This window comes from Stigmatopora nigra, chromosome 1 (genome assembly GCF_051989575.1).
Source record: "Stigmatopora nigra isolate UIUO_SnigA chromosome 1, RoL_Snig_1.1, whole genome shotgun sequence".
Classification (NCBI taxonomy): domain Eukaryota; kingdom Metazoa; phylum Chordata; class Actinopteri; order Syngnathiformes; family Syngnathidae; genus Stigmatopora; species Stigmatopora nigra.
The window spans coordinates 3010302-3037281 of NC_135508.1; the positions used below are offsets into that span (position 1 = coordinate 3010302).

The 26980-nt window shown below is 35.3% G+C and overlaps 2 protein-coding genes across 3 annotated transcripts in view; both read left to right on the plus strand.

The window, feature by feature from the left end:
* Window positions 1-85: 85 nt before the first annotated feature.
* tm9sf4 (transmembrane 9 superfamily protein member 4) lies at window positions 86-14564 on the plus strand. The gene is made up of 18 exons (XM_077713890.1): window positions 86-162; window positions 1260-1370; window positions 2217-2316; window positions 2408-2564; window positions 3563-3707; window positions 5010-5133; window positions 5201-5322; window positions 6274-6385; window positions 6494-6564; window positions 7694-7826; window positions 7939-8020; window positions 8103-8178; window positions 9058-9141; window positions 10085-10260; window positions 10357-10420; window positions 10498-10617; window positions 11426-11515; window positions 13563-14564. Exons 1-18 carry the CDS (start codon window positions 145-147, stop codon window positions 13710-13712), a joined length of 1935 nt encoding a protein of 644 aa, XP_077570016.1. The 5' UTR covers window positions 86-144; the 3' UTR covers window positions 13713-14564.
* An 863-nt stretch (window positions 14565-15427) lies between these two features.
* LOC144201978 (neuronal acetylcholine receptor subunit alpha-4-like) overlaps window positions 15428-26980 on the plus strand; it is a 44222-nt gene continuing 32669 nt past the window's right edge. Inside the window, exons 1-2 of one of the 2 annotated variants that reach the window (XM_077724878.1) lie at window positions 15430-15566; window positions 15837-15903. The gene's annotated coding sequence lies outside the window, so the exon portion shown is untranslated. Of the gene's footprint in view, window positions 15567-15836; window positions 15904-26980 lie in introns of both variants that reach the window. The other variant, XM_077724885.1, reaches the window with a different exon arrangement.

Below are 26980 nucleotides of genomic sequence, written 5' to 3' on the forward strand. Positions count from 1 at the left end.
CAAAAGTTTTTGTAGTTGCATTAATATACATTTTAACTCACAAATGCGAATTTTAAAAATATATTTTTTACCAAAATAATAAACCGGCAGGAGGTTGAACAAAGCTAGAAATGTGGTGACGTCACTAATGACACGTATTTCAAGATGGCGGCCGCGGCTATGGTGAGTGGAGAAACGACTACTTTTTCCTCCAACTACACATTGCTTATCTGTTATAAGTCCAACTTTTAGGACAAGTGCAATGTTTTCATGGTGTAACTGTAATATATGGTAGATAATAGTTTGAAAATGAATGACGGTTTGACTCTCCCTTAGTGTTGACGCGCTTGCTAACTTCCTGGTAGTTAGCTAACGTCAGTTAGCTTTCATGATTTTACCTGCTAAGACGTCCTCGATTTATTTGCCAGGTCCATCGGACTGATTTGACAAAGTATAGAAACTCAAAGATGTCTCAGTCCAACTGGCAATCATTGATTATTATTTCCTAAAGAACTAGCCAGGTCGTTTTAGCATCCAATGCTACACAAGTTGCTGACGATGCATTATGTTGATCAAACCTGTTCCAAACCACAGAGCTATAGTGCTCAGGGCTATAAGTCATCCTACATTTATGGATGATTTACGATCCCAAACCTACACACTAAATATCCAAAGCTAAGCTAAGTTACAATGATAATAAAACGAAATTCAGCAGGGTATAGGTTGGAATTGGGTCCGTACCCCGCCCCCGAAATCATTCTTCAATCACAAATACGGATCAATACAAACAAAGTCCTAATACATGAATTTTAATTCATTCTGATAGCCAAATAATTTAATGATCAACATTACTAGTTTTTAAATATCTCTATTTTAACATCATTAGTCATAGCATTGTTTGAATAGGGAGTGTAGGGAGTTTAAGGAACACTTAAAGTTCATTTTATGAAGTTTTTTTAGGTCCCTTTCAGTCACATTCTGGAATAGAATGGCAGTATTCTACAGTTATTTAGTGAACATGTCAAGAAAAAAGTGCAGTTATTCATTTTTCTGAACCATTTTCTCCTCATTCGGGTTATGGGGGGTGCTAGAGCATATCTCAGCTGACTCCGGGCCAGAGGCAGGGTACTCCACACTGGTGGACTGACCTGGATTTGAACCCAGGACCCCAAAGCTGTGAGGGCGGCAAGCTAACCACTCAGCTGTTGGGCCGCTCCAGACAGTCAGAAGTAAATAATAAAAAAAACATCTTAAAAATATTAAAGATGTGTCTTTTTCAGGAGACGTGGTGGCCCTTGCTGCTATTATCTTTTTTGCCAGTGGTGCTGCCATTCTACGTTCCTGGTGTTGCTCCCCGGGACTTTCATGAAGGAGATGTTGTAGATATTAAGGTAAGAACTAGTGACTTATCGGGCAATTAGTTTAAAAGTGGGTTATTTTGGCTCACATGCATTTTGCTTGTAAGAATGCTCAATATTTTTAGAAATATAGGGGTAGAATAGATTATTTTTTGTAACTTCTATGAAGTTCAGGGCTTGGATTGTTGTTATTATTATTTTTTACACTATTACTGCTAATGAATATCGCCTCCAAATATTTATTATTGGCTTCTCTAACTACTAATAATTGGTATTGGTTTAATTTGATTGATTTGTTATTGGATTGGATAACTTTATTCGTCCCGTATTTGGGAGGTTTCATTGTCACAGTAGCAAGAGGGTGAGAATACAGACACAGAAAAATACATTTTTAAATATAAATAGATAGGTAGTAGGTACGTTGATTAATAAATAAATACAAATAAATAAATAACTGAAAGAAATACATTAAAATAAATAAATTAAAAATAAATAGATTAAAATTAAATAGATTAAAATAAATACATTAAACATGAACACATAAAAAATGATTATATAAAAAAATCTATAAAAAATAAATCCATAAAAAATAAATAAAAACAAATCAATAAAAAATAAATAAACAAAAAAGAAAAAATTAAAAAGAAATAAATAAAAAGAAATAAATAAAAAGAAATAAATAAAAATAAAATAAATAAATATCACAATTATAACATACTTTAGGTCACTAGACAGTGTACAACATGTTCTGACTGACAGCTGGCCACATATTACAAATACTAATAATTATTGCAAAGTTTTTTTTTTGTCCTCACTGGTACATGGAAGCAATCATTGATTAATAACCTGCTTTTCCGTCATACGGTTTTTATTTTGCAGGCTGTGAAAATGACAAGCTCTCATACGCAGCTTCCTTACGAATACTACTCCTTGCCATATTGTAAGCCAAACTCTGTTGTTTACAAAGGAGAGAACTTAGGTAAGCACTGGCCATAATCTCCCCAATGCTGGAATGCTTTTGCTACTCTTAAATCTTGTTTTTTTTGGGTTTTTGTTGGGTTTTTTTACAGGTGAAGTATTGCGTGGGGACCGCATTGTGAACACCCCGTTTAGTGTAGAAATGAACAAAGACAAGAAGTGTGAAGTAGTGTGCGACAAGAAAAAACTCAGCAAAGAAGAGAGCAAATTGTTTGCAGAGAGAATACAAGAGGAGTATTATGTTCATCTGTGAGTACTTTTTATTGTGTATTACAACAGTGATAACTCCCAAGGCAAACAGAATGACTATCGTCATTTCCAAACTAGAAATCGCACTCAAAAATGACTTTTATGTTTATTTTTCTCTGGCCACCAAAAGCCTGTTATGTTATTATTTTAGACTATTGTAATTGGAAATATTGTTATGTTAACTGATGCCTATTTAGCCGATTGTTCTCCATTTTATTATTGTTACTTGAACCTATTTTTAGTCTTAGTTTTTGATTATAACTCAAATTGTACCTAAAAAAATGCAAATTATAATCAGTATGATTTGTATATTTATTTATATATTCTTAGTTGTGTATTGTTTGGTTGATTTATAATACTATAGTCCGGAAAATACGCTAATCTACTCCGTATTACCAGAATTCCACAATGACATCAAAATAATTTTCGCCGAAACTGCCAAAGTGTCCTTTTTTGTATAATTTTTTGTAGTACAGTGTTCCCTCGCTTATCGCGGTTAATGGGGACCGGGACCCCCCGCAATAGCTGCATTTCCGCGAAGTAGGGGTGCCGCTTCAAAAATGCTTAAAGAAACGTGTAACACGTCCACAAAAGCACCACCAAGCAAAAACATCATAGTAGTCTGTATGGAGGATCTTCTCCAGTTTTTTTGCACGTAAGAAACATCGTTATTGGGAGTTGCGAACATTGTTTTTTTTTTGGGCGGTGAAGATGCGCCTGTAAACAGCCATGACATCATCAATGCCATTCCTGAATTCACCATGTTATTGACCATTTCTTTGATGCAATTACTAATTCTTATTGAATATTTTGTTCCTACCTCTTGTAAATAGATGTAATTTATAATTTTAACTTAATATCTTTAAATGTTTTATTTATTTTTCCTGAAAAAAATCCGCAAAGCTCTGAGTCCGCGATAGCTGAAGCGCGAAGTAGCGAGGGAACACTGTATATCAGACAAATGGGAGGACTTTAAACTTTTACTTGTCCCCATTTAGCATTGCAGATAATCTGCCAGTAGCAACCAGGTTGGAGGTGTATCTCAATCGAGAACCGGGAGCAGAAGAAGAGCTAAAGAAAGAGCCTGTCAAAGATATCCAGTTTGAACATGGCTACAGGCTGGGCTTTGTTGATAACAACAAGGTAAGGTCAGAATTTTAGACATAATATTTAGATCTTTTTTTATATAAATGGATTAAAAGAACTGGATTAAAAGCCCTGAATATTCAGTTTTTTCACCGATCTAAAACAATGTCTATTTTAGCTTTTTTAAAATATATTTTTAGAATTAAAAAAAAATGAATTTTGAACTAAAAAATGGATTAAAAAATGACAATTATTGATTTAAAAGGGGGAAAATCAGGAAATTTAGTATACATCTATACTCTTCATTTTAATTTGATCCTAAAACAGAAAGACGCCACTCATGATTTTCTTTCCCGGGCCATACAAAATGATGCGGCGAGCCAGATTTGGCCCCCGGGCCGCCACTTTGACAAATGTGCTTTAAAGTCTATAATTTTCCCCAAAATGGATGGGATGCCCAATCAGTATGCAGTAAATTCAAGATTCTGTATGTAGATGTCGCTGTATGACGCTGACAGCATGGCTGTCTGGGTACATTGCTTGCTGACACGCTATAGATATTTGAATAAAAGCTGGTGTGTGAAAGTCAAAATCCTTTATTTTCATTATCCAACAGCTGCGTATAACGAAATTAAAGGTGCTACTCCACAAAGTGCATGTTTCCCAATAAAAAAACATAAATAAGTCATTTAATAAGTAATGTCCGACTGGGTAAGGTAATTCTAAAATATTGCACAATCTTAGATATTCCACATTATTGTTTCGTTTGTATTATTGTTTCATGTTTCATTATTATTAGTGTTTCATATTTCAGTTTTTTTTATAGTTTAATATTTCATTTGTATTATTGTTTCATATTTTATTTTTATTAGTTTCATTTTTCTTTTTTATTATTGTTTCATATTTCATTTGTATTATAGTTTCATATTTCATTTGTATTATTGTTTCATATTTCATTTTTTATTATTGTTTATTTCATTTGTATTATAGATTCATATTTTGTTTTTATTATAGATTCATACTTTGTTTTTATTATAGTTTCATATTTCATTTTCATTCATTTCATATCTCATTCACATATTGTTTCAACACTACCATGCTTAAAATATGACAATATTAGCATTCGACAATGACATTTTCGTCTGCTACCATAAAACATCATTTTTACAAAACAAACATACTTAAGAATATACAAAAGTTGTTATACGGTGTACACAATTTGAAATGATTATAAAAACGTATAAAATACGTTAAAAAAAATTATACATTGACACAAGTATGATATCATGACATTTGTTTGTTTTGACAAAAAACATATAAGACACTAACAATATTCCCCATCTCTCTCTTTTTTTGCAGTATTATCTGCACAACCACCTTTCCTTCATCCTGTACTTCCACCGGGAAAAATTGGAAGAAGGAGAGCAGCACAATTACAGAGTGGTACGATTTGAGGTCGTCCCACAGAGTGTAAAAGTAGAAGGTAATTGTCGGTGTTCCTTCATTAGAATCTACACAGGCATTCGACCAGTTGCTGCTTTTTTTTTTAGATCTGAATGCTGTGGAAAAAGACAAAACATGTACTTTGCCAGAGGCCAGTGGCTCTGCTGCTCAAGAAATCGACCCCACCAAGGAGAACCAGGTCCTCTTCACGTACTCTGTACACTGGGAGGTCAGTGATTGTTGTGAGATTTCCGATTAATTAGTGCAGTACAGTGGTACCTTGAGATACGAGCTTAATGCGTTTCGGGACTGAGCTTGTGCGTCAATTTTCTTGTAACTCAAATGAGCGTTTCCCATAGAAATGAACTAAAAACAAATTAATTAGTTCCAACCCTCTGAAAAAACACCCAAAACAAGATATTGGATTTTAAAAACATTTTTATTTGTTCTAATTTGCCATCTATTAATAAAGTAACAAATAACTAGTGGTTTAATAGCACTAAAATGTGTTTATTGCTAAAATTAGAGACTTTTTGCACGGCAACGCGCTTGTAACATAACATAAACAAATTTAAAATAACTTAGATTATAATGCAGACACCCTAAAAAATAAATATAATCTAACTGTACACTAAACTTAATTCTAATTTTCTTTTAAATTTTCATACCTTTCTTCTCCCGGGTTGGCTCTATTAGCCCCGCCTCCACCCTGACTTTCAGATGCAACCTATCAAGGATTGTTTGCTTTTGTATTCCCTTCAAAATATTCCCAAAATGATGCACACAAATGTCCTCACAATAGGATAACGCACGACCACTTGCCAACCAGAAGTAGTATACACGCCATTCGCACTGACTAGCGTGGAAAAAGACAGTTAAAAAAATGCAACGCTCCGCCCAGTGCTCGTAGAGACATTACTCGAGGGAGTTGACAGTGGCCATGATGTTCTGATGAGCAGCCTCTCACGTCCGCTGTCTGCTCATATCTCAAAACTTGTCTCGTATCTCAAGATAAATATTGGCTCAAAATTTTACTCCTATCTCAAATTGCTCGTATGTCAGGGCACTCGTATGTCAGGGCACTCGTATGTCAGGGCACTCGTATGTCGAGGTAACACTGTAATTAATAGCCAATGTAAAGACCCCACAAATATATTTGGGTGCTCTGTGCCATATGCAGGAAAGCGAGGTGAAATGGGCCTCCAGATGGGACACATACTTGACCATGAGCGACGTGCAGATTCACTGGTTCTCCATTGTCAACTCTGTGGTGGTGGTCTTCTTCCTGTCTGGTATGGTTACCAAATCATACTCAAATGAGTGTTAGAGATGACATTTTTAAAGGTAACTACGTCTAGCTCGGGTAATAAATGTGTTTTTTTTCCTACTTTCTCTCTCAGGTATCCTTAGTATGATCATCATCCGAACCTTAAGGAAGGACATTGCTAATTACAACAGAGAAGACGATATAGTAAGTCTCTTTAAAGCAGTTTTTTTCCCCAAGCACTGTGCTATGGCACCCTGGTGTGCCGTGAGCAATGGCCAGGTGTGCCACGAGAAATTGCAAGAAGTGATATGAATGTAATAATTTTAGAGAGAAAAATTCATATGTATTTATAGAGATTAAAATTGAATTATTACTAGGGTAAAATCGAAACAAGGTAAGTGTTAAATTATAGATTATATTATTATAATACTTTAATATGAACTGGAAGTTTGGTTTATAGGGTAGGGGTGGGGAAAATTTTCGGCCCGGGGGCCATATTGACTTAAAAAAATTGACAGATGGGCGGGGTCAGCACAAGATACGATACATATAAAAAAGTGCATCCGTTAACGGTACATATGAAACATAAACAGGAAAAAAGGACTCAAGTATTAACTTACTCATCACTCTTCATTAAAGTAAAAAAGTATAAAGTACAAAGTCAAGTAAAAAGTATAAAGTACAAAGTCAAGTAAAAAGTATAAAGTACAATGTCAAGTAAAAAGTATAAAGTACAAAGTCAAGTAAAAAGTATAAAGTACAAAGTCAAGTAAAAAGTAAAAAGTACAAAGTCAAGTAAAAAGTATAAAGTACAAAGTCAAGTAAAAAGTATAAAGTACAAAATAAAGTAAAAAGGAATGTATTAAGAAATATTAAAATGTCATTTAAAAAAAATAGAGGGGCTATAAAACACCAAAAACAAATAAGAGTAAACAGAGCTACTGCCACTGGCTTCCGCGTGACGGCGCCATCTTGAAAAAAAATAAATGTTATGTGGACAACGTCGGAGGGCCGGATTAAAATGCCTCGCGGGCCGGATGTGGCCCGCAGGCCGTAGTTTGCCCATGTCTGGGTTAGTGTGAAAAAATAAAATTTTGGAGCTTTATGTGATTCATACTGCTAAAACTTTGATAACAATGACTATTATTAATATAGGCAACATAGTTTTACATAAAAAATGGTGTCCCTTGAAATATTTTCAATGCAAAAAATGGGCTGCAGCTTTAAAAAGGTTGGTAAACACTGTTTTAAAGTACGATTGTTTTACCTCGTTAACCCGGATACTGGGTATTGTTAACCCCATTTTTTGTTTTTCTTTCCCCTGCACCTTCAGGAAGACACAATGGAAGAATCGGGATGGAAGAACGTCCATGGCGATGTCTTCAGGCCACCTCAGTATCCCATGATTCTCAGCTCACTTCTCGGTTCAGGGATCCAACTCTTTTGCATGATCCTTATTGTTATATGTAAGTGTTTGTTTTATTTTGAAATTGTCAGTCATCTTAGTACTAAATGTCAATTTCACCACTTGAAAAATTTGAATATGTTATTGATTGTTAATCTCTTTTATTTGTATAGTTGTCGCCATGTTGGGAATGTTGTCCCCATCGAGTAGAGGAGCTTTGATGACCACTTCATGTTTCCTCTTCATGTTTATGGGGTGAGAAGCATTGGATTTTTAATGCTGGCCATGGAAGGCCTGAGAAATTGTTTATTTTAGTGATTTTTTGTTTGTTTTTTAGGGTATTTGGAGGCTACTTTGCAGGAAGGTTGTACCGTACACTAAAAGGGCATCGGTGGAGGAAAGGAGCTTTTTGTGTGAGTGCTTTTGTTAGCATGTTAGCATGTTATCACAGTGGATTTGTCAACTTGATTTCACGTGGGCCGGACCATTTTAGATATAATATTTAGATGTTTTTTTTTATAAATGGATTAAAAGAACTGGATTTAAAGCCCGGAATATTCTGTTTTTTATAGATCTAAAACAATGTTTATTTTAGCTTTTTTTAAATATATATATTTTTAGATTTTACAAAATTATTTTTGAACTAAAAAGAGAAAAAAATTATTAAAAAATTACAATTATTGATTTAAAAGGGGGAAAAATCCGTAAATTTATTTATTATTTATAGATCTAAAACAATGTTTATTTTAGCTTTTTTTTATATATATTTTTAGATTTTACAAAATTATTTTTGAACTAAAAAGACAGAAAAAAATTATTAAAAAATTACAATTATTGATTTAAAAGGGGGAAAATCAGGAAATTTAATATACACCTATATTTTTCATTTTAATTTGGTCCTAAAACAGAAAGTCGGCACTCATCATTTACTTTCCCGGGCCACACAAAATGATGCGGTGGGCCAGATTTGGCCCCCGGGCCGCCACTTTGACTCATGTGCACTACACCATTAATGCTCAGATTTAAAAAAATATAAAAATAAAAATGTCTAATTGATGACATTTTTACAACATTTGTAGATGTGGAAAAAAAAACTTTCCTAATTCTTGGGTTCATTTTTAACCGGCTCAAATCATTTTATCAGTGAGAATGTGGTCAATATGACCTGATTTCAGTTTCTTATCTTTGTTAAAAACTGGCCAGAAATGGTGGATCTAATAGTTTTGAAGTTTTGATATGAATCATTTGTCACATGTAACTTTTATTATTGTCATATTTTCTTCCCCATGTAGACTGCAACGTTGTATCCAGCAGTGGTATTTGGCATCTGTTTTGTCCTCAACTGTTTCATCTGGGGAGAACACTCCTCTGGGGCGGTAAGTGGAAAAATTGCATGTAAAAGTAACACATTTGTACTTCCTATATAAACCCATGAATATGGAGGTGAAAATTGTGAATTAGGGGCGGCTTATACGCGAGAAATTGTAAAATTCAATGATACCATGAATATGCAGGTGAAAATTGTGAATCGGGGGGCGGCTTATACGTGAGAAATTGAAAAATTCAATGATACCATGAATATGGAGGTGAAAATTGTGAATCAGGGCCGACTTATACGCGAGAAATTGTAAAATTCAATGATACTATGACTATGGAGGTGAAAATTGTGAATCAGGGGGCGGATTATATGCGAGAAATTGTAAAATTCAATGATACCATGAATATGGAGGTGAAAATTTTGAATCAGGGGACGGCTTATATGCGAGAAATTATAAAATTGAATGATTTTAAGGCAATTTTAATGCAAGAAAATACTATAGTTACAAAAGTGAATAGCAGCCTATAGAATGTTATTCCAGTACAAGTCTTGATTAGGTCCTATGTGCGGAACTCGAATTAAGTATGATGACAGCTCTTGGAAAATAAACAGTCTTTGAGTCTGTTTGTCTTGGCTGTTATTGTTAGTGTTCCCTCGCTACTTTGCGGTTCAGCTACCGCGGTCTCAGAGCTTTGCAGATTTTTTTGGAGAAAAAAAATACAAATATTACATTGAAACAACATATTTTACAGTTTTTTTTGTTATAACATGAATTTCACTCTCTCTACCCGTATTCTATATGGTGTACTGTATACAGGGGGGTAAAAAATAAAAATAAAAAAAATGAATTAAATGAAGCATTTTTGAAGGGGAATCCCTACTTCGCGGAAATTCACTTATCGCGGGTGGTCCCGGTCCCCATTAACCGCGATAACCGAGGGAACACTGTATTGCCAGTTTACATTGTCCACAGAGCTCATTCCGAATTATGGCTTCTTCAGGTGCCTTTCACAACCATGCTGGCTCTATTGTGCATGTGGTTTGGGATCTCCATGCCCTTAGTCTACCTGGGATACTACTTTGGATTTCGTAAGCAGCCATACGACAACCCCGTGCGAACCAATCAAATCCCCCGGCAGGTCCCGGAGCAGCGCTGGTATATGAACAAGTTTGTGGGGTGAGCAGTGAAGTAGTCTCCCAATCTCGAAATCTCCTTTTAACTGATGTTTTTTGAGGTCTGTCTGATTATCTAAGATTTTATTCCTTCTTTTAGAATCCTGATGGCTGGGATTCTACCCTTTGGCGCCATGTTCATCGAGCTGTTCTTCATTTTCAGCGTATGTGTGGTCTCTTTTGAACTGTTTTTGGAGTGTACGGCTTAGGAGTGTTTATTCTTGCTTCTTGACCATTTTAGGCAATCTGGGAGAATCAGTTCTATTATCTCTTCGGCTTCCTGTTTCTCGTCTTCATCATATTGGTGGTCTCCTGCTCTCAGATCAGCATTGTTATGGTTTATTTTCAGCTGTGTGCAGAGGTATGGCTTTTTTCCTATATTTAAATAACACAAATATTATGCAGATTCCACGTATTTAGAATTATAGTTGTAAAGGAAATAAAAACGATTGTTGTATACAGTTTTTCTCGCATATAGGCCGTATTTGTCACTAAAAAAATGATGACTGAATCGAGGGGACGGCTTATATGTACATAAATTGAACTTGACGTGGACGAAACTGCAAATAACGCAAGACAAGGCGGCCGATACGCTCATTTATTTCAAAAAAGGGAAAAGATACAGATAAAATGCTTACCATTTTTTTTTGGGACATTTATTTTTTAAATAAAAAAATCGGATTTTGCATAAAAACGTGGAAAAACTCTTGTGGCCGCCATTTTACCTAGGGATGACAAGCTAGACCGCTACAGACATACTTCCTGGTTGTACTGGTCACATGACTTCTTTTTTGAATTTATCTATGTACCTTTAAGAATGTGCTATCCAGCAGACGATCATTTGGATTCAAAAAGTATCTCAGAAATACCATGTGCGATGATTTTTTTTAAAAGATTTTCCCTTCAAAGAAACACATTTGTACACCCTATTAAAATTGTGAATCAGGGGGAGGCTTATACGAGAGAAATTGTAAAATTCAACGATTTTAAGGGTACGGCTTATACGAGGAAGCTGCTAATTTGTCAAAAAAAATGTGGTCATTATTATTGGAGGTTTCATTTCATGTTTCGTGTTTTTTTTGGGCATTTTTCTGGAATTCATTAATGGCAAAGCTAGCTTTTGGTAAATGCAACTTATGTGTTTCGTGTCTGTTTCCATGTTCAAAAAGGACTATCGATGGTGGTGGAGAACATTCCTGGTTTCAGGAGGCTCAGCGTTCTACGTCCTTGTGTACGCCATCTTCTACTTTGTCAACAAGGTAAAAGTTCACACACACACTCATACACACATTACGAATGATTGCATCAGGCTCATTCATAGCTGCCACACTGGGTAATCGTCTTATCTCTTGACCTTTTAGCCATTTAATCTAATAATTATTTTGTCAAAGCACTTAAGTCACTTTGATATGCCACTGCACTTTACTTGTATTTTTGCTTCTGAATTTGATTGTTATATATTCATCTTATAGTTTTATTGGTCATTTAAAAAGCCAATTTATATTTTACTGGTACTCATTAGTTGTATCCTGTAAAAGCGTTTTCATATGTATAAATAGTTTTTCGATTTAACACATTTATAAGGAATGTCTGATTTTCATTTGTCGATTTAAAACGGGGTCGCTTTGTGGATAAAAAAAATTAGATGGAGGGTTGGATTTGGATAAATAAAGGATGCTTTTTATAAAAAAACAATTAAATTAATTTTAAACTTAAAAGATTGATTTCAATTGACACTGATAGAAGTCCATTTTGACTTTAAATTGGAATGAAAAACAAAATGAAAGTTTTTTTTGATCATATTGGATTTTTAAAATTTAAACTATAAAATACAACAGTGATCCCTCGATTATCGTGAATTCACTTCTACATGATTTTTTCCGCTATTAATTTTTTCAATTTTTTTTTAAGTATTAAGTAGTTCATATAAAAAGTGAAAATCCACACTGAAAAAATTTGACTTCAATTAACGCCAAGAGAAGTCCAATCCATTTTGACTTAGAATTGGAATGAAAAACCAAAAAAGGCTGGATTTTTTTTCTTTAAACAAAAAATACTATAGTAATCCCTCGATTATCGCGAATTCACTACTACCTTTTTCCGCTATTAATTTTTTTTAAATAGTTTTTTAAAATCATAAAAAAGTGAAAATCCATGCTGAAACTCCTAAGCTCAGAAAAAAAGATAGTAATAATAGCGTGACCCTACTTTGCGATTTTTCGATTATAAACCGCAATATTCGAGGGATTACTGTAAAAGTCCATACAATTTCCTCCATCGATTTGAACCTGTTTTGCCCCCTGAGCTAAGGAAGACCTGTTTAATAGGCTCCATCTAGTGTTCAAGTTTAGTAGTGCAAAAATAAATAAAGGCTGTGCTTTTGTCATTTGCTTTGGATACCAAAAATCCCGATTTTAAATAGTGTTCCCTCGCATGTCGCGGTTAATGGGGACCGGGACCATAACCCCCCCCCCCCCCCCCCCCCCCAATAGCTGCATTTCCCGAAGTAGGCGTGCCCCTTCAAAAATGCTTAAATAAAGGTGTAACACGTGCACAAAAGCACCACCAAGCAAAAACATCATAGTAGTCCGGATGGAGGTTCTTCTGCAGTTTTTTTGCACGTAAGAAACATCGTTATTGGGAGTTGTGAACATTTTTTTGGGGCGGTGAAGATGCGCCTGTAAACAGCCATGACGTCATCAATGCCATTCCTGAACTTTCACCATGTTATTGACCATTTCTTTGGCCTTTTTTGATGCAATTACTAATTCTTATTGAATATTTTGTTTCCACCTCTTGTAAAATGATGTAATTCATAATTTTAACCTAATATATTTAAATTTTTATTTTATTTTTTTCCTGAAAAAATCTGCGAAGCTCTGAGTCCGCGATAGCTGAAACGCGAAGTAGTGAGGGAACACTGTACTACTTTTTTCCGCTATTATTTTTTTTAAAAATTTCCTTTAAGTCCATATATAGTTCAATATCCATGCTGAAACTCGTAAGCGCTGAAATAAAAGATAGTAAAAATAGTGACCCATTTGCGATTTTTCGATTATAAACCGCGATATTCGAGGATTACTGTAAAAGTCCATACAATTTCCTCCATTGATTTGAACCTGTTTTGCCCCCTGAGCTAAGGAAGACCTGTCTAATAGGCTCCATCTAGTGTTCAAGTTTAGTAGTGCAACAAAATAAATGCTGCACATTTTCCTCATTTGCTTTGGATGCCAAAAATGCTGATTTGAAATATATTTTCTTATGCCATTTATTTATTCCTAAATTTTGTTCCAATTTCCTTCACAGCTGGACATTGTGGAATTCATTCCTTCCCTGTTATATTTTGGTTACACCGCCTTGATGGTTTTATCCTTCTGGCTGCTAACGGGCACAATCGGCTTTTACGCCGCCTACATGTTCATCCGAAAAATTTACGCCGCAGTTAAGATCGACTGAGTCAGTTGCTGCTGTTGCTGTTGTCATTTTCTTTTTTTTTTAAATTTTTCTTTATATATACATGTGTATATCTAAGTATTTTTATTGTCCAACAAGCACTGACTTGGTGGAAAAAGCATCAAAACTTTTTGCTTTTTTTTTTCCCGTTCGGTAAAAAAAAAAAAAAAAAAAAAAAAACAGCTACACCTACTGGCCGGATCGAGTAGTACTTTTTTTTTCTTTTTTGGGGGAGGGACTAAGACCCCGGAGGACGTTACTCTGTTGGAACTGGTTCACCTTGCACATAACACAGTGGACCAAACAATGGTTTTCTGCACATTTTTTCATTTTTTTCCCATTTTTTTTCTTATAACGACTCTTATTTTGAAAAAAAAATCATCCCCAATCATCATCTAAGACTTCTGGCTTCAAACTGGTTTCATCCAGTTTCTTCTAGTCAGTCTTTTTTCAGAATGAAAAGGTGAACTGTGGTTGTGGCGTGTTTTGTGTTCTGTGGAACTGAAATTTATTGTGACGCAGAATGCTTATATTAAATGCTCTCTTATTTTTTAAATTGTGTTTCCATATTTTTTTTGTTTATTTTTTTTTAGGGGGAGGGACCACCTAAATTTGACCTGTTTCAAAATTGCACAGTTCACTAATATGTATACTTTTGCCCGACTTAAAATGTAAAGCAGTGGCCTGAGATTTATCATTAAATTGTATAAATATTCATCTGAAACTTTCCGGTTGTAACTTATCGATTGTTTTTAATGCTTAGAAAAATGATAGGTGTAGTATTTTTAATCCAGGAATCAATTTTTTTTCGCCCCACAGTTTTGGGATCAAATAAAGATATGACTTTTTCAGACAGTTTGTGGTATTTAATAACATTTTTTTACAGGAGGTACACATCTTTATATCTGCATTTTTATGTATGAATGTATATTTGTGCAGCTTTAAAGCATGTTTTAAGGACTTTCGTTTAACAGTGTAGTGTTTAAAGAGTTATTCATGGCTGTTTTTATTAATATAGATGATTTATCAAGATTGGAAATGAATAGTTCTATAAACCAGTGGCTGTTTTTTTTAAAAGGTAATTTTGCACTCCTTAGATATGCGTTTATTCCTTTTTTTAACCAATATATTAAGAGTGTTTCGCTTGAAGGAATTATTTTCTTTCAGTAGCCGACACGGTTCATCTTGCAAGTGCTGTCTGGTCATCGTGCAATGTATACCACCTACCACCAGGGGGCAATGTATGGCTTTCATTTGAGGTGAGTTACCGGCAAACAGATGGTACATTAATATCTCGTGTAATTAAACGGCACTATTTCATTTACGTTTGACATAATCAGAAATTTGATTCATTTATTCCATTACTCTGACATTTTATTTAACAACCCATTTAATTGCACTTTTGCGCAGTAACTTTTTTTCTGTATTCCCCGTTCTTGCTACTGTCACAATGAAATTTCCTAAATACGGGATGAATAAAGTTACCCATTCCAATACAATGCAATAAGAGAGAAGTATACTTTTTTAAAGTTATTAAACGGTTATATTTGGTCAGTTAAAATATAGTTATTTTTCATTCATATTCGCATTTTTTAATTTTATTTTCAAATTTGCAGAATTTCCACGTTAATCTTCAAATAATTACGAAGAAGATTGCTGAGGTTGATTTCGGGTTCACTAGTTTGACTATCGCTACCGTGAGGTGAGGCGGGAGAACTGCGGGCCTTATTCCGCAGCTGTGCGTAGCAATTTAATCACGTTCAGAACAAAAACACGTTACACACGTACAGTTTTACAAGCAGATTTCAATGCTTTTATTCAAAAGTAGTGGTTAGAAATGTTCATTTATAAGTGAAGGTAAGACGATGAGAAGTTATTTTTCTATTATATTTCAAATCTTATTCGTTGTGCTTTTTTCTAAAATGATCAACAGGCTGTAGATTCATTTATTTGTAAATCCGTCAACATTATGTACGTGGGACACTTAATAATAATTATTTTAAGGAAATAATAATTAAAACGCATTAATCTTTATATCCATCTGTTTGTTTTAGGCCATTTCATGACAAACAGACTGCACTTTTTACTGGATTTAATTCAATATTTCCCTTTTCAATATGATATCAGGACAGCCTGGTGGATGAGTAGTTTGCACGTCGGGCTCACAGCTTTGGGGTATTGTGTTCAAATCCAGGTTAGTTCTCCTATGTGGAGTTTGCATGTACTTCCAGAGCCTGTGTGGGTTTTTTCCGGGTAGGACTATGGAGTATAAATTGATTCCCGTATTTTTACGACTATAAGGCGCACCGCATTATAAGGCGCACCTTCAATGAATGACATTTTTTCCATATATAAGGCGCACTGGATTATAGGACGCACTGTCTATTTTGGTGAAAATGTAAGACTTAAGTGTGCCATATAGTCGTGAAAATACGGTAATTGCTATTGACTTCCAGGAATGAAGCACACTACTTCACAGTCACCTTTAGAGCCAGCCATTGTTGATGTTTTGGATTTTTTGATATAAAATCTTGCAGTGGGGGAGGAGCTATATGATGGAAGATGTTGTAAACTAAGATGGCATCTGCAAATTTAACAGTATTGTTTCAGTTCAGGCGTTTGTGTTTTTTTAATATGCGACAGTGGTGGTTTTTCGTTTTTGTTTTTCTGTTTTTCCATATATAAGGCGCACTGGATTATAAGGCGCACTGTCTATTTTGGAGAAAATTTAAGACTTTCAAGTGCGCCTTATAGTTGTGAAAATACGGTATTTATTCACCATTACTATATATTGATTATGTATGTGTTTGTTTGTTGGTTTCCTCCCATATTCCTAAAACATGCATGAGAGGCTGATTGGACACTCTAAATTGCCCCTAGCTACCAGTGATTGGTCATTTGTCTCCTTGTGCCCTGTGATTGGCTGGACATTGTTCAATTTTACAATTCCCCGCGTATAATCCGCCCAATAATCATCCATTAATGGTTGTTTTCTTACTGCAAAACAGAAAATAACCAACAAACAACAAGATTATAGCAACCTGTTGCCCTCCGTCTGCTGAGATAGGCTCCAGCACCCCCTGTGACACTAATGAGGATAAAGTGGTTCAGAAAACTAGATGAGATATTATTTTTTTTGTCTGTTTAGTGTAGTGATTTGTGTAATGTGTGGATAAAGTTCAATGATAACATCCAATCGGATGAGACCCTGTGGGTGTGTTCTTGGGGGACACTCTTTGGACAACAAAGATTGGCATGACTAATGTCTTTATTGATCACCCGGCCTTTTCATTCATCTCCAAAGACCCATTATCCAGCCCCCATCTCACGCTATTGTTCAAACACCAATCTGTCATGTCTGTATAAAAAGGCAGTGTCACTTTAAGAACCCCAGACTAAAAACTAAGAAGAAAACAATTACAAAAATGTTTTAAACAGTTTAAAATGTATTCTAATCGAGTCATTTGTTGAGTATGGTGACCGTTCTTTGGAAGAAACTGTCCTTGTAGCTGTTTGTCTTGGCTGTTATGGCTCTGTAGCGCCTTCTAGAAGGCACACGGTTGAACTAGAGGATTGTCTTTTTTGATGCTCTTTGCCCTTCTAAGCAATGGATATTTGTTGATGCTGGACAGGGTAGGTAGGGGACAGTTGATGATGTTTTTTTCCGGCTGTGTTGACCACCCTCTGCAGTCTTTTTCTGTCGTTTTCTGAATAACTACCGTATTTTCGCGACTATAAGGCGCACTGCATTATAAGGCGCACCCTCAATGAATGGCACATTTTATTTTTTTCCATATATAAGGCGCACTGGATTATAAGGCGCCCTGTCTATTTTGGATAAAAATATAAGACTTAAGTGCGCCTTATAGTCGTGAAAATACAGTACGTTTTTTGGGAGGATTTTTTATTATTCTGCGTGGAGGCCACTATTGGTTGAAGTACTATTGTTTATCCAATATATTTTTTTGCATTTATCAGTGTCAGTACAGATTTTGTTGTTTTCCAGCCTTATTCTATTTCAAACTTGACTGTAGAAGCTAAATACCGTATTTTCCATATATAAGGCGCACCACATTATAAGGCGCACCCTCAATGAATGGCGCATTTTATTTGTTTCCCATATATAAAGCGCACTGGATTATAAGGCGCCCTGTCTATTTTGGAGAAAATGTAAGACTTTTAAGTGCGCCTTATAGTCGTGAAAATACGGTACACAGACATGGGTTGATGACAAATCACAAACATCTGGGTCACACAAGGGAAGGGGAGCCAGGAGGGACATATCATGTAAAAACACATACAAATCACCCAGAAAGGAAAAAAATACCCATTCACCAACCTCAAAGACACTTAAAGAGTGAGTTTTCTGATACGCTTGTTCGATAACGACAATGGAAGGTTGTACGAAGAAGATCGGTGGGTGTACATCGTCAATATTGATTGTTATTGCACACTGGTGGGAGGTTAGAATGTCCTTGTGATCCGGGAGTGTTGTGTTGCTTTATTGCTGCCTCTTATTGTTATTGCAAAACAAGAGAAGCTGTTTTTCATTATGGCGTTCAATACACATACATAATTGTAGCTTTTATCAAAATGTGCCATGTTGCCATAGCACTCAACTATTGGGAATCGCGTTTCATTGCTGAAGAACCAATTAAGCTCGTATCTCGAGGTACCACTGTACTTGATTTTTTTGGCCTAGTAGTGAGGGTGCTCGGATGTTTGGTCGCCGGACGTTTGGTGGCCGGGACGTTTGGTGGCCGGGACGTTTGGTGGCCGGGACATTTGGTGGCCCGAGCGTTTGGTCGCCTGGATGTTTGGTCGCCCGAGCGTTTGGTCGCCTGGATGTTTGGTCGCCCGAGCGTTTGGTCGCCCGGATGTTTGGTCGCCCGGACGTTTGGTCGCCCGGACGTTTGGTCGCCGGTCTTTTGGTTGCCGGTCAAATGATGACACTGTGGAGGCCAGCTCTCAAAATTATATTCATGAGAGAGTTTAATATCTAAGAGAGAGTTTAATATATAAGAGAGAGTTTAATATCAAAGTACTGTTTAATATCTAAGTACTGTTTAATAGCCAAGTACTGTTTAATAGCCAAGTACTGTTTAATAGCTAAGTACTGTTTAATATCTAAGTACTATTTAATATCTAAGTACTGTTTAATATCTAAGAGAGAGAGTTTAATATCTAAGAGAGAGTTTAATATCTAAGAGAGAGTTTAATATCTAAGAGAGAGTTTAATATCTAAGAGAGAGTTTAATATCTAAGAGTTTAATATCTAAGAGAGAGAGAGTTTAATATTAATATCTAAGTACTGTTTAATATCTAAGTACTGTTTAATATCTAAGTACTGTTTAATATCTAAGTACTGTTTAATATCTAAGTACTGTTTAATATCTAAGTACTGTTTAATATCTAAGTACTGTTTAATATCTAAGTACTGTTTAATATCTAAGTACGCTTTAATATCCAAGTACTCTTTAATATCCAAGGACTCTTTAATATCTAAGTACTGTTTAATATCTAAGTACATTTGACCGGCGACCAAAAGACCAGCGACCAAAAGACCGGCGACCAAACATCCGGGCGCCCAAACGTCCGGGCGACCAAACGTCCGGGCGACCAAACGTCCGGGCGACCAAACGTCCGGGCGACCAAACGTCCGGGCGACCAAACGTCCGGGCGACCAAACGTCCGGGCGACCAAACGTCCTGCGACCAAACCATCCGGTCCTGAGTATTGAGTCAGAAATTACTAGCTTCCCTTCACTTTTTTATGTTTCAAGGAAAGAAATAATGACTTTTTTAAAAGTCAATTTGCAGTGAAACGGTGACATCCGCAAGGGTTATTGACGTGAATCTTTTGAGTTGAGATCAGATTTGTCGAAAAACACGCCGCTGAAAGCAAGGTGGGTGTTTGACATTGAACAAAATTCTCTTTGACTTCACCAACCGACGACTTGGATAATAGACAAGGACGCTTCTCTTTCAGAAAACGAAACGGCTCTCCGGGATCAAATAGAAAAGCTCTTGGCGCGCTAAATTGATAAGTTCAACTTGTTTCTTCTTTTCAGCTACAAAAAAAAAAAAATCAAGCCCGAGGAAACCATCTCGGGTTAATATAATGGAAATATTAAAGCTTCACGATCATTTTTATGTTTTTTTGAGTGTCTCTGGGTAAAATGCTTTCGTCTGTTTACAGCACTGCCTTTCAGGATTATGTTTTTTATTCTTTTTTTAAAATTGTATAGAGCAGTGGTGTCAAACTCCCTTTGCTCTGCGGGCCGAATCCAACTTAATTTGAGATTAAGCGGGCCAGACCAGTATATTCATTGCAAAATTACATAAAACTAACAATAAGCCCACTTTTTTTTACCATTGTATTAGTCATTAATAGTAATAATTAGTGCAAAAAAATGAGTAAATTATCAAAATGTTTATTAACCGAATTTTCTTTTTACATTATGAACAATATATTATAAACAAGAGAATAACATAAAAACATAAATAAATGTCAATTTATGTTGTCTGCACGTACTAAAACACTGCGCTCCCTAGCGGATAATACAAGAACTACAAATTTTAAAGAATATTCATTCCATTTTTTTATACAATGCAGCTTTCTTCCCCGGGCCGTACCAAACCACCAGATGGGCCGGATCCGGGTCGTGGGCCGTATGTTTGACACCCTGGGTTTAAACGAATAATTGTAATTTTTTAATCATTTTTTTCTGTTTTTAGATCAAAAATCATTTTGTAAAATCTAAAAATATATTTAAAAAAAATCTAAATTAAACATTGTTTTAAATCTATAAAAAACAGAATTAAAGAATTTTCCTTTTTCATTATGAACAAAATATTATGAACAAGAGAATAACATAAGAACATGTGTGAATACACTACATGTGAATACAATGCAGCTTTCTTCCCCGGGCTGTACCCAACCACCAGACGGGCCGGATCCGGCCCGCGGGCCGTATGTTTGACACCCCTGATGATGACATAAAGCCCTTAAATCACAAGTCCTTTTTTAAGTCCCATAGGGCTTCATTATAAGTGGCAATGTTAAAGCCAATTAAGGGTTTCGTTGCAGTTCCTCGCTATTGCTCGATAAATTCTTCTCGGCAGCCGATAAGAAGTGTCAAATGTCTCTTTTGCTCATGCGGTTTAAAATCGAAGACCAACAGTTCTTCCTTCAGGTCAACCAAATGTGAATGGGAAGTCTTTTGGTCATAATTTGTTTAAAGTAACTTATATGGGATTTCATTGCTCTTTCATTTCAGATAACCTTTTGTATCGTCCAAAGTATTATTTTATGGAAATTTTAGTTGTAAAATGATCGTATTTTACTTCAAGCCTTTTTACGCAACCCTTGTTTTAGCTATATTTATAGTAGTGGTGTTCAATGTGTGGTCCGGGGGCTAATGTGTGGCCCACGAGGCGGATATTTGATGGCCAAGCGAATTATGACTGTCATAAATATTGGAATGTTTTAAATGAAATTAATTCATTTATAGAGGGCCCAATTTTCGGCAAAAACAATAATAAAATGGTAAAATATATTTCAAAAAATGCAAATGAGGAGTTGAAAATATTGAATTATTTTAAATAAAATTAATGAATTAATTGAGGGCTCTATTTTGGGGAAAAATTATATTTTAATCGTATAATATGGAAAATAAAATTGGAAATGAGTGGTCAAAATTGTTGAAATATTTTAATAAAATGAATTCATTAATCAAAGGCCCCATTTTGGGAAAAAAAACAATATTTAAATAGTAAAATATACAAAAAAATGGAAATGAGCAGTTGAAAATATTGAAATATTTTAAATAAAATTAATGAAGTAATTGAGGGCTCCATTTTGGGGAAAAGTAATATTTTAATCGTAAAATATGGAAAACTAAATTGGAAATGAGTGTTTAAAAATATAGAAATATTTTAAATAAATAGAATTTATTAATTTAGGGCCCCATTTTGGGCAATACAATATTTAAATCATAAAATATGGAACATTAAATTGGGAATGAGCAGTCAAAATAATAGAAATATTTTAAATAAAATGTTGTTCTTTGAGGTCCCCATTTCGAAATATGACTATTTTCATCGTATGCTTTTTTTTGTGGCAAAATCGCACAGAATGACATAGACAAATATTTTTGTAACTATTTTTTTATAAATCTGCAACACTAAAAATATATTTTTTGTACTCCCGTGATTGAGTATGATTCCAAATTCCAAATTCCTAAAAAAAGAACCATAAACCACAAAAAAATGAACCAATTGAAAGAACTATTCATGAATTTTACGACGCAGACGGGGCGCAGACACTTACACAATCCTGCCTATCAACGACCGCTGGTCGAATAAATAAGCATATTTAGATGTTTCTTTTAGGCTCCAGCGCCCCCTTTGTGACCCTTATTTGGATAAGCCAGTGGTGTCAAACATACGGCCCGCGGGCCGGATCCGGCCCGTCTGGTGGTTTGGTACGGCCCGGGGAAGAAAGCTGCATTGTATAAAAAAAATAGGAATTTTCTTTAAAATTTGTAGTTCTTGAATTATGCGCTAGGGGCGCAGTGTTTTAGTACATGCAGACAACATGAATTGACATTTATTTATGTTCTTATGTTATTCTCTTGTTCATAATATATTGTTCATAATGTAAAAGGAAAATTTTGTTCATAAACATTTTGATAATTTACTCATTTTTGCACTAATTATTAGGATTAATGACTAATAAGAAGGTAAAAAAGTGGGTTTATTGTTAGTTCTATGTCATTTTGCAATGAGTTTAGTGTTCTGGCCCACTCAAATTAAGCTGTAGTATTCGGCCCTTGAACAAAGGGAGTTTGACACCCCTGTTTTAGGCTCTAGCACCCCCTTGTGATCCCTTATTTGGATAAGCAGTTGGAGAAAATGTACATTTGCAAGTTGACTTCTACCCTGAAGTAAACTTTTAGAAAGCAGACCCCTAAGGTGGCTTTTGCAGATGGTCTGGTTGTCAGTTGATGTCTTCAGCATATTGTTAAAAATAGGCCAGCTACACACACACTAACACACACAATCACACACACTGATACACACACATATGCTCACTCTCACCCTTGACCCTTGTCGCCATGAGAACAACAGCAGGTGCTTTCAGGCTGATGGATTGTGATGGATATATTTTGAGAGGATGAGCGATGGATGGAATGAGGAAACTAAAGTTTAACTGAGTTTGGAACTTTTAAATTAAAAGGGAAGGGTGGGGAATGGCGGTGGAGAAAGACAGACTGACACCCTTAAAATTTGGAAGTGGAAAGACTGAAGGGGTCTTGACAAAGGAGAAGGAAACTTGGATATTTTCTTTGACATGCTTGTTTTAAAGTTGATGGGAGTTTGTAATTTGTTTCCACGGCTAATCGGGCATTTTTTATTACCGTATTTTCACGACTATAAGGCGCACCGCATTATTAGGCGCAACCTCTATGAGTGACATTCTTTTCATATATAAGGCGCACTGTATTATAAGGCGCACTGTATTATAAGGCGCACTGTATTATAAGGCGCACACTATTATAAGGCACACTGTCTATTTTAGAGAAAATTTAAGACTTTTAAGTGCGTCTTATAGTCGTGAAAATACGGTAATTGCTATTGACTTCCAGGTATGAAGCACTCACTACTTTACAGTCACCTCTAGAGCCGGCCATTGTTGATGTTTTGGATTTTTTGTATAAAATCTTTCAGTTGGGGAGGAGCTATATGATAAACAAGATTTTGTAAACTAAAATGGCATCTGCATATTTAACAGTATTGTTTCAGTTCAGGCGTTTTTTTTTTTTTTTAATATCCGACAGTGGTGCTTTTTGGTTTTCCATTTTTTCCATATATGAGGCGCACTGGATTATAAGGCGCACTGTCTATTTTGGAGAAAATTTAAGACTTAAGTACGCCTTATAGTCGTGAAAATTCGGTAATTGCTATTGACTTCCAGGTATGAAGCACTCACTCGCTACACAGTCACCTCTAGAGCCAGCCATTGTTGATGTTTTGGATTTTTTGGTATAAAATCTTGCAGTGGGGAAGGAGCTATATGATGGAAGTTTTTGTAAACTAAGATGGCACCTGCATATTTAACAGTATTGTTTCAGTTCAGGCGTTTTGTGTATTTTTAATATCCGACAGTGGTGGTTCTTCGTTTTTGGTTTTCTGTTTTTTTTCCATATATAAGGCGCACTGGATTATAAGGTGCACTGTCTATTTTGGAGAAAATTGAAGACTTTTAAGTGCGCCTTATAGTCGTGAAAATACGGTAAGTTATTATTCTTTACATGAATATGCTAGATGTTTCGGCTTAAATGTACTCCATGCAATGTGCCAGAGGTTAATTGTTTTTCCTCACCTTATAGATACACCCGTCAGCACAAATACTGAAAATAAAAAAATGATTTCTCACAAAGCACTGCTGCAAAACGGCCCAAACGCCCAAAATCTAAACCTAACGAAATTTCCTGGAATGTTTTTTTATCTTCTAAATCAGGGGTGTCAAACTCCCTTTGGTCTGCGGGCCGAATCCAGTTTAATTTGAGATCAAGCGGACCAGACCAGTAAACTCATTGCAAAATGACATAGAACTAACAATAAGCCCACTTTTTTCCTTTGTATTAGTCATTAATACTAATAATTAGTGCAAAGAATGAGTAAATTATCAAAATGTTTATTAACATAATTTTTCTTTTACATTATGAACAATATATTATGAACAAGAGAATAACATAAGAACATAAATAAATGTCAATTCATGTTGTCTGCACGTACTAAAACACTGCGCCCCCTAGCGGATAAGACAAGAACTACACATTTAAAAGAAATTTCATATTTTTTTCATACAATGCAGCTTTCTTCCCCGGGCCGTACCAAACCACCAGACGGGCCGAATCCGGCCCGCGGGCCGTATGTTTGACACCTCTGCTCTAAGACTTGAAAATGCTCCCAACTGTGGACTTTTTTTTTACAAAAGGTCAAACACAGACGGCATTTATGCAAAAATATTTGCAGATGGAATAGAAATGAAATTGGTCAGCGAGGATTACTTCTTTTCCGAGTAGCAAGAGATGTTTCCGAGTGAAGGGAAGCTTCCCTAAAATGTCAAACGAATTAGTCTAAAATCTCTGGTGCTTATTAAAAGTCACTCGTCCGGCCTTAAGGGAGCGTCTCCAAATGTTCGTGGCGTGTAACAAGAGCCTGTGTCATCAATCACGGCTTTGGGGGGGCAGCACGCCGTGTGTCGGATGGCTTCTCCTTGCGTATCGCAGCACGTCCTCAAACTAGCATCCGTCAATGTCATTGTTAGGACATGTGACATTTTATCAAGTCGTTACTTTTATCAGAGCAGTTCGTCAAAAATGAGGACAGGAAAATAATCAGTCCCTCACTAATGAATAGGCTTTTCAATATATCAGCCCTTTGTTAGCCTAACATTAAACATTGCAAGAAGTATATTTTGCCTGTGTGACTTTTTTCATTCTTTACCTAATCGAGACTAATTTCTTATCTTGTACTAAAACTCAATAGCCTGCTAAATACTTTAATCACTTTTTCTAACTACTTATCTAAGTGACCCCTTATCTATGATGTGGAATACTTATCTGTGATGTGGACTACTTATCTGTGATGTGGACTACTTATGTGTGATGTGGACTACTTATCTATGAGGTGGATTACTTATCTATGAGGTGGACTACTTATCTATGAGGTGGACTACTTATCTATGAGGTGGACTACTTATCTATGAGGTGGACTACTTATTTGTGATGTGGACTACTTATCTTTGATGTGGACTACTTATCTTTGATGTGGACTACCTATTTGTGAGGTGGGCTACTTATCTGTGATGTGGACTACTTATCTATGAGGTGGACAACTTATCTGTGAGGTAGACTACTTATCTATGATGTGGACAATTTATCTATAATGTGGTCTAATTATTTGTGATGTGGTCTACTTATTTGTGATGTGGACTACTTATCTATGAGGTGGATTATGTATCTATGAGGTGGACTACGTATCTATGATGTTGTCTACTTATTTGTGATGTGGACTACTTATCTGTGAGGTGGACCACTTATCTTTAATGTGGACCACTTATCTTCAATGTGGACCACTTTTCTATGATGTGGTCTACTTATTTGTGATGTGGACTACTTATCTATGAGGTGAACTATGTATCTATGAGGTGGACCACTTATCTATGATGTGGACTACTTATCTATGTCTATTGACTATCTTATTTATTATATTGCCTACTTATTTACTATGTTGACTACTTATTCATTATGTTGATTACTTATTTATTATGTTGACTACTTATTTATGTTGACTACTAATTTATTATGTTGACTACTTATTTACTATGTTGCCTACTTATTTACTATGTTGCCTACTTATTTACTCTGTTGACTACTTATTCACTATGTTGACTACTTATTTGCTATGTTGACTACTTATTTACTATGTTGACTACTTATTTACTATGTTGCCTACTTATTTACTATGTTGCCGACTTATTTACTCTGTTGACTACTTATTCACTATGTTGACTACTTATTTGCTATGTTGACTACTTATTTACTATGTTGACTACTTATTTATTATGTTGCCTACTTATTTACTATGTTGACTACTTATTCATTATGTTGATTACTTATTTATTATGTTGCCTACTTATTTATTATGTTGCCTACTTATTTATTATGTTGCCTTGTTATTTACTATGTTGACTACTTATTTACGATGTTGCCTACTTATTTACGATGTTTCCTACTTATTTATTATGTTGACTACTTATTTATATATTAATTTATAAATCATCAATATTATTTGTTCATTATTTACTTGTTTGTTGTTATTATTTGAACAAAAGCACGTTGAAAAAAGGTCACTTAAAAATGAGAAAAAAATTATACCAATTTTAGTAACAAATTATGGGTGCGCGTTATACCCAAATAAATACGGTAACTGCCATCGTAAAACATTTCGATTTTTTTTAAACTCATTCCTAAAGAGCCCAATTTCCGATAAATTTCAATCATATTTCCTCACAATACCAAATTAAAAATGATAATGATAATTAGCAACCATCCCCATATGTTTTCATCCTCGTTCTCGACGCTAGCGAGGATAAACTCTAAATCTAAACTGGATTTATGGCTCTTCATAAAAGCAGAATGTCATTTCCATGAAGGTTAAAGGGATTTGCATCCAACACTCAGAAACCATCTCTTCTTA

Coding starts and splice junctions, on each gene's coding strand:
- tm9sf4 (XM_077713890.1), top strand. Junction 5,134..5,200: donor ACAGAGTGTAAAAGTAGAAG/GTAATTGTCGGT, acceptor TTTTTTTTTTAG/ATCTGAATGCTGTGGAAAAA. Junction 10,261..10,356: donor TATATGAACAAGTTTGTGGG/GTGAGCAGTGAA, acceptor TCCTTCTTTTAG/AATCCTGATGGCTGGGATTC.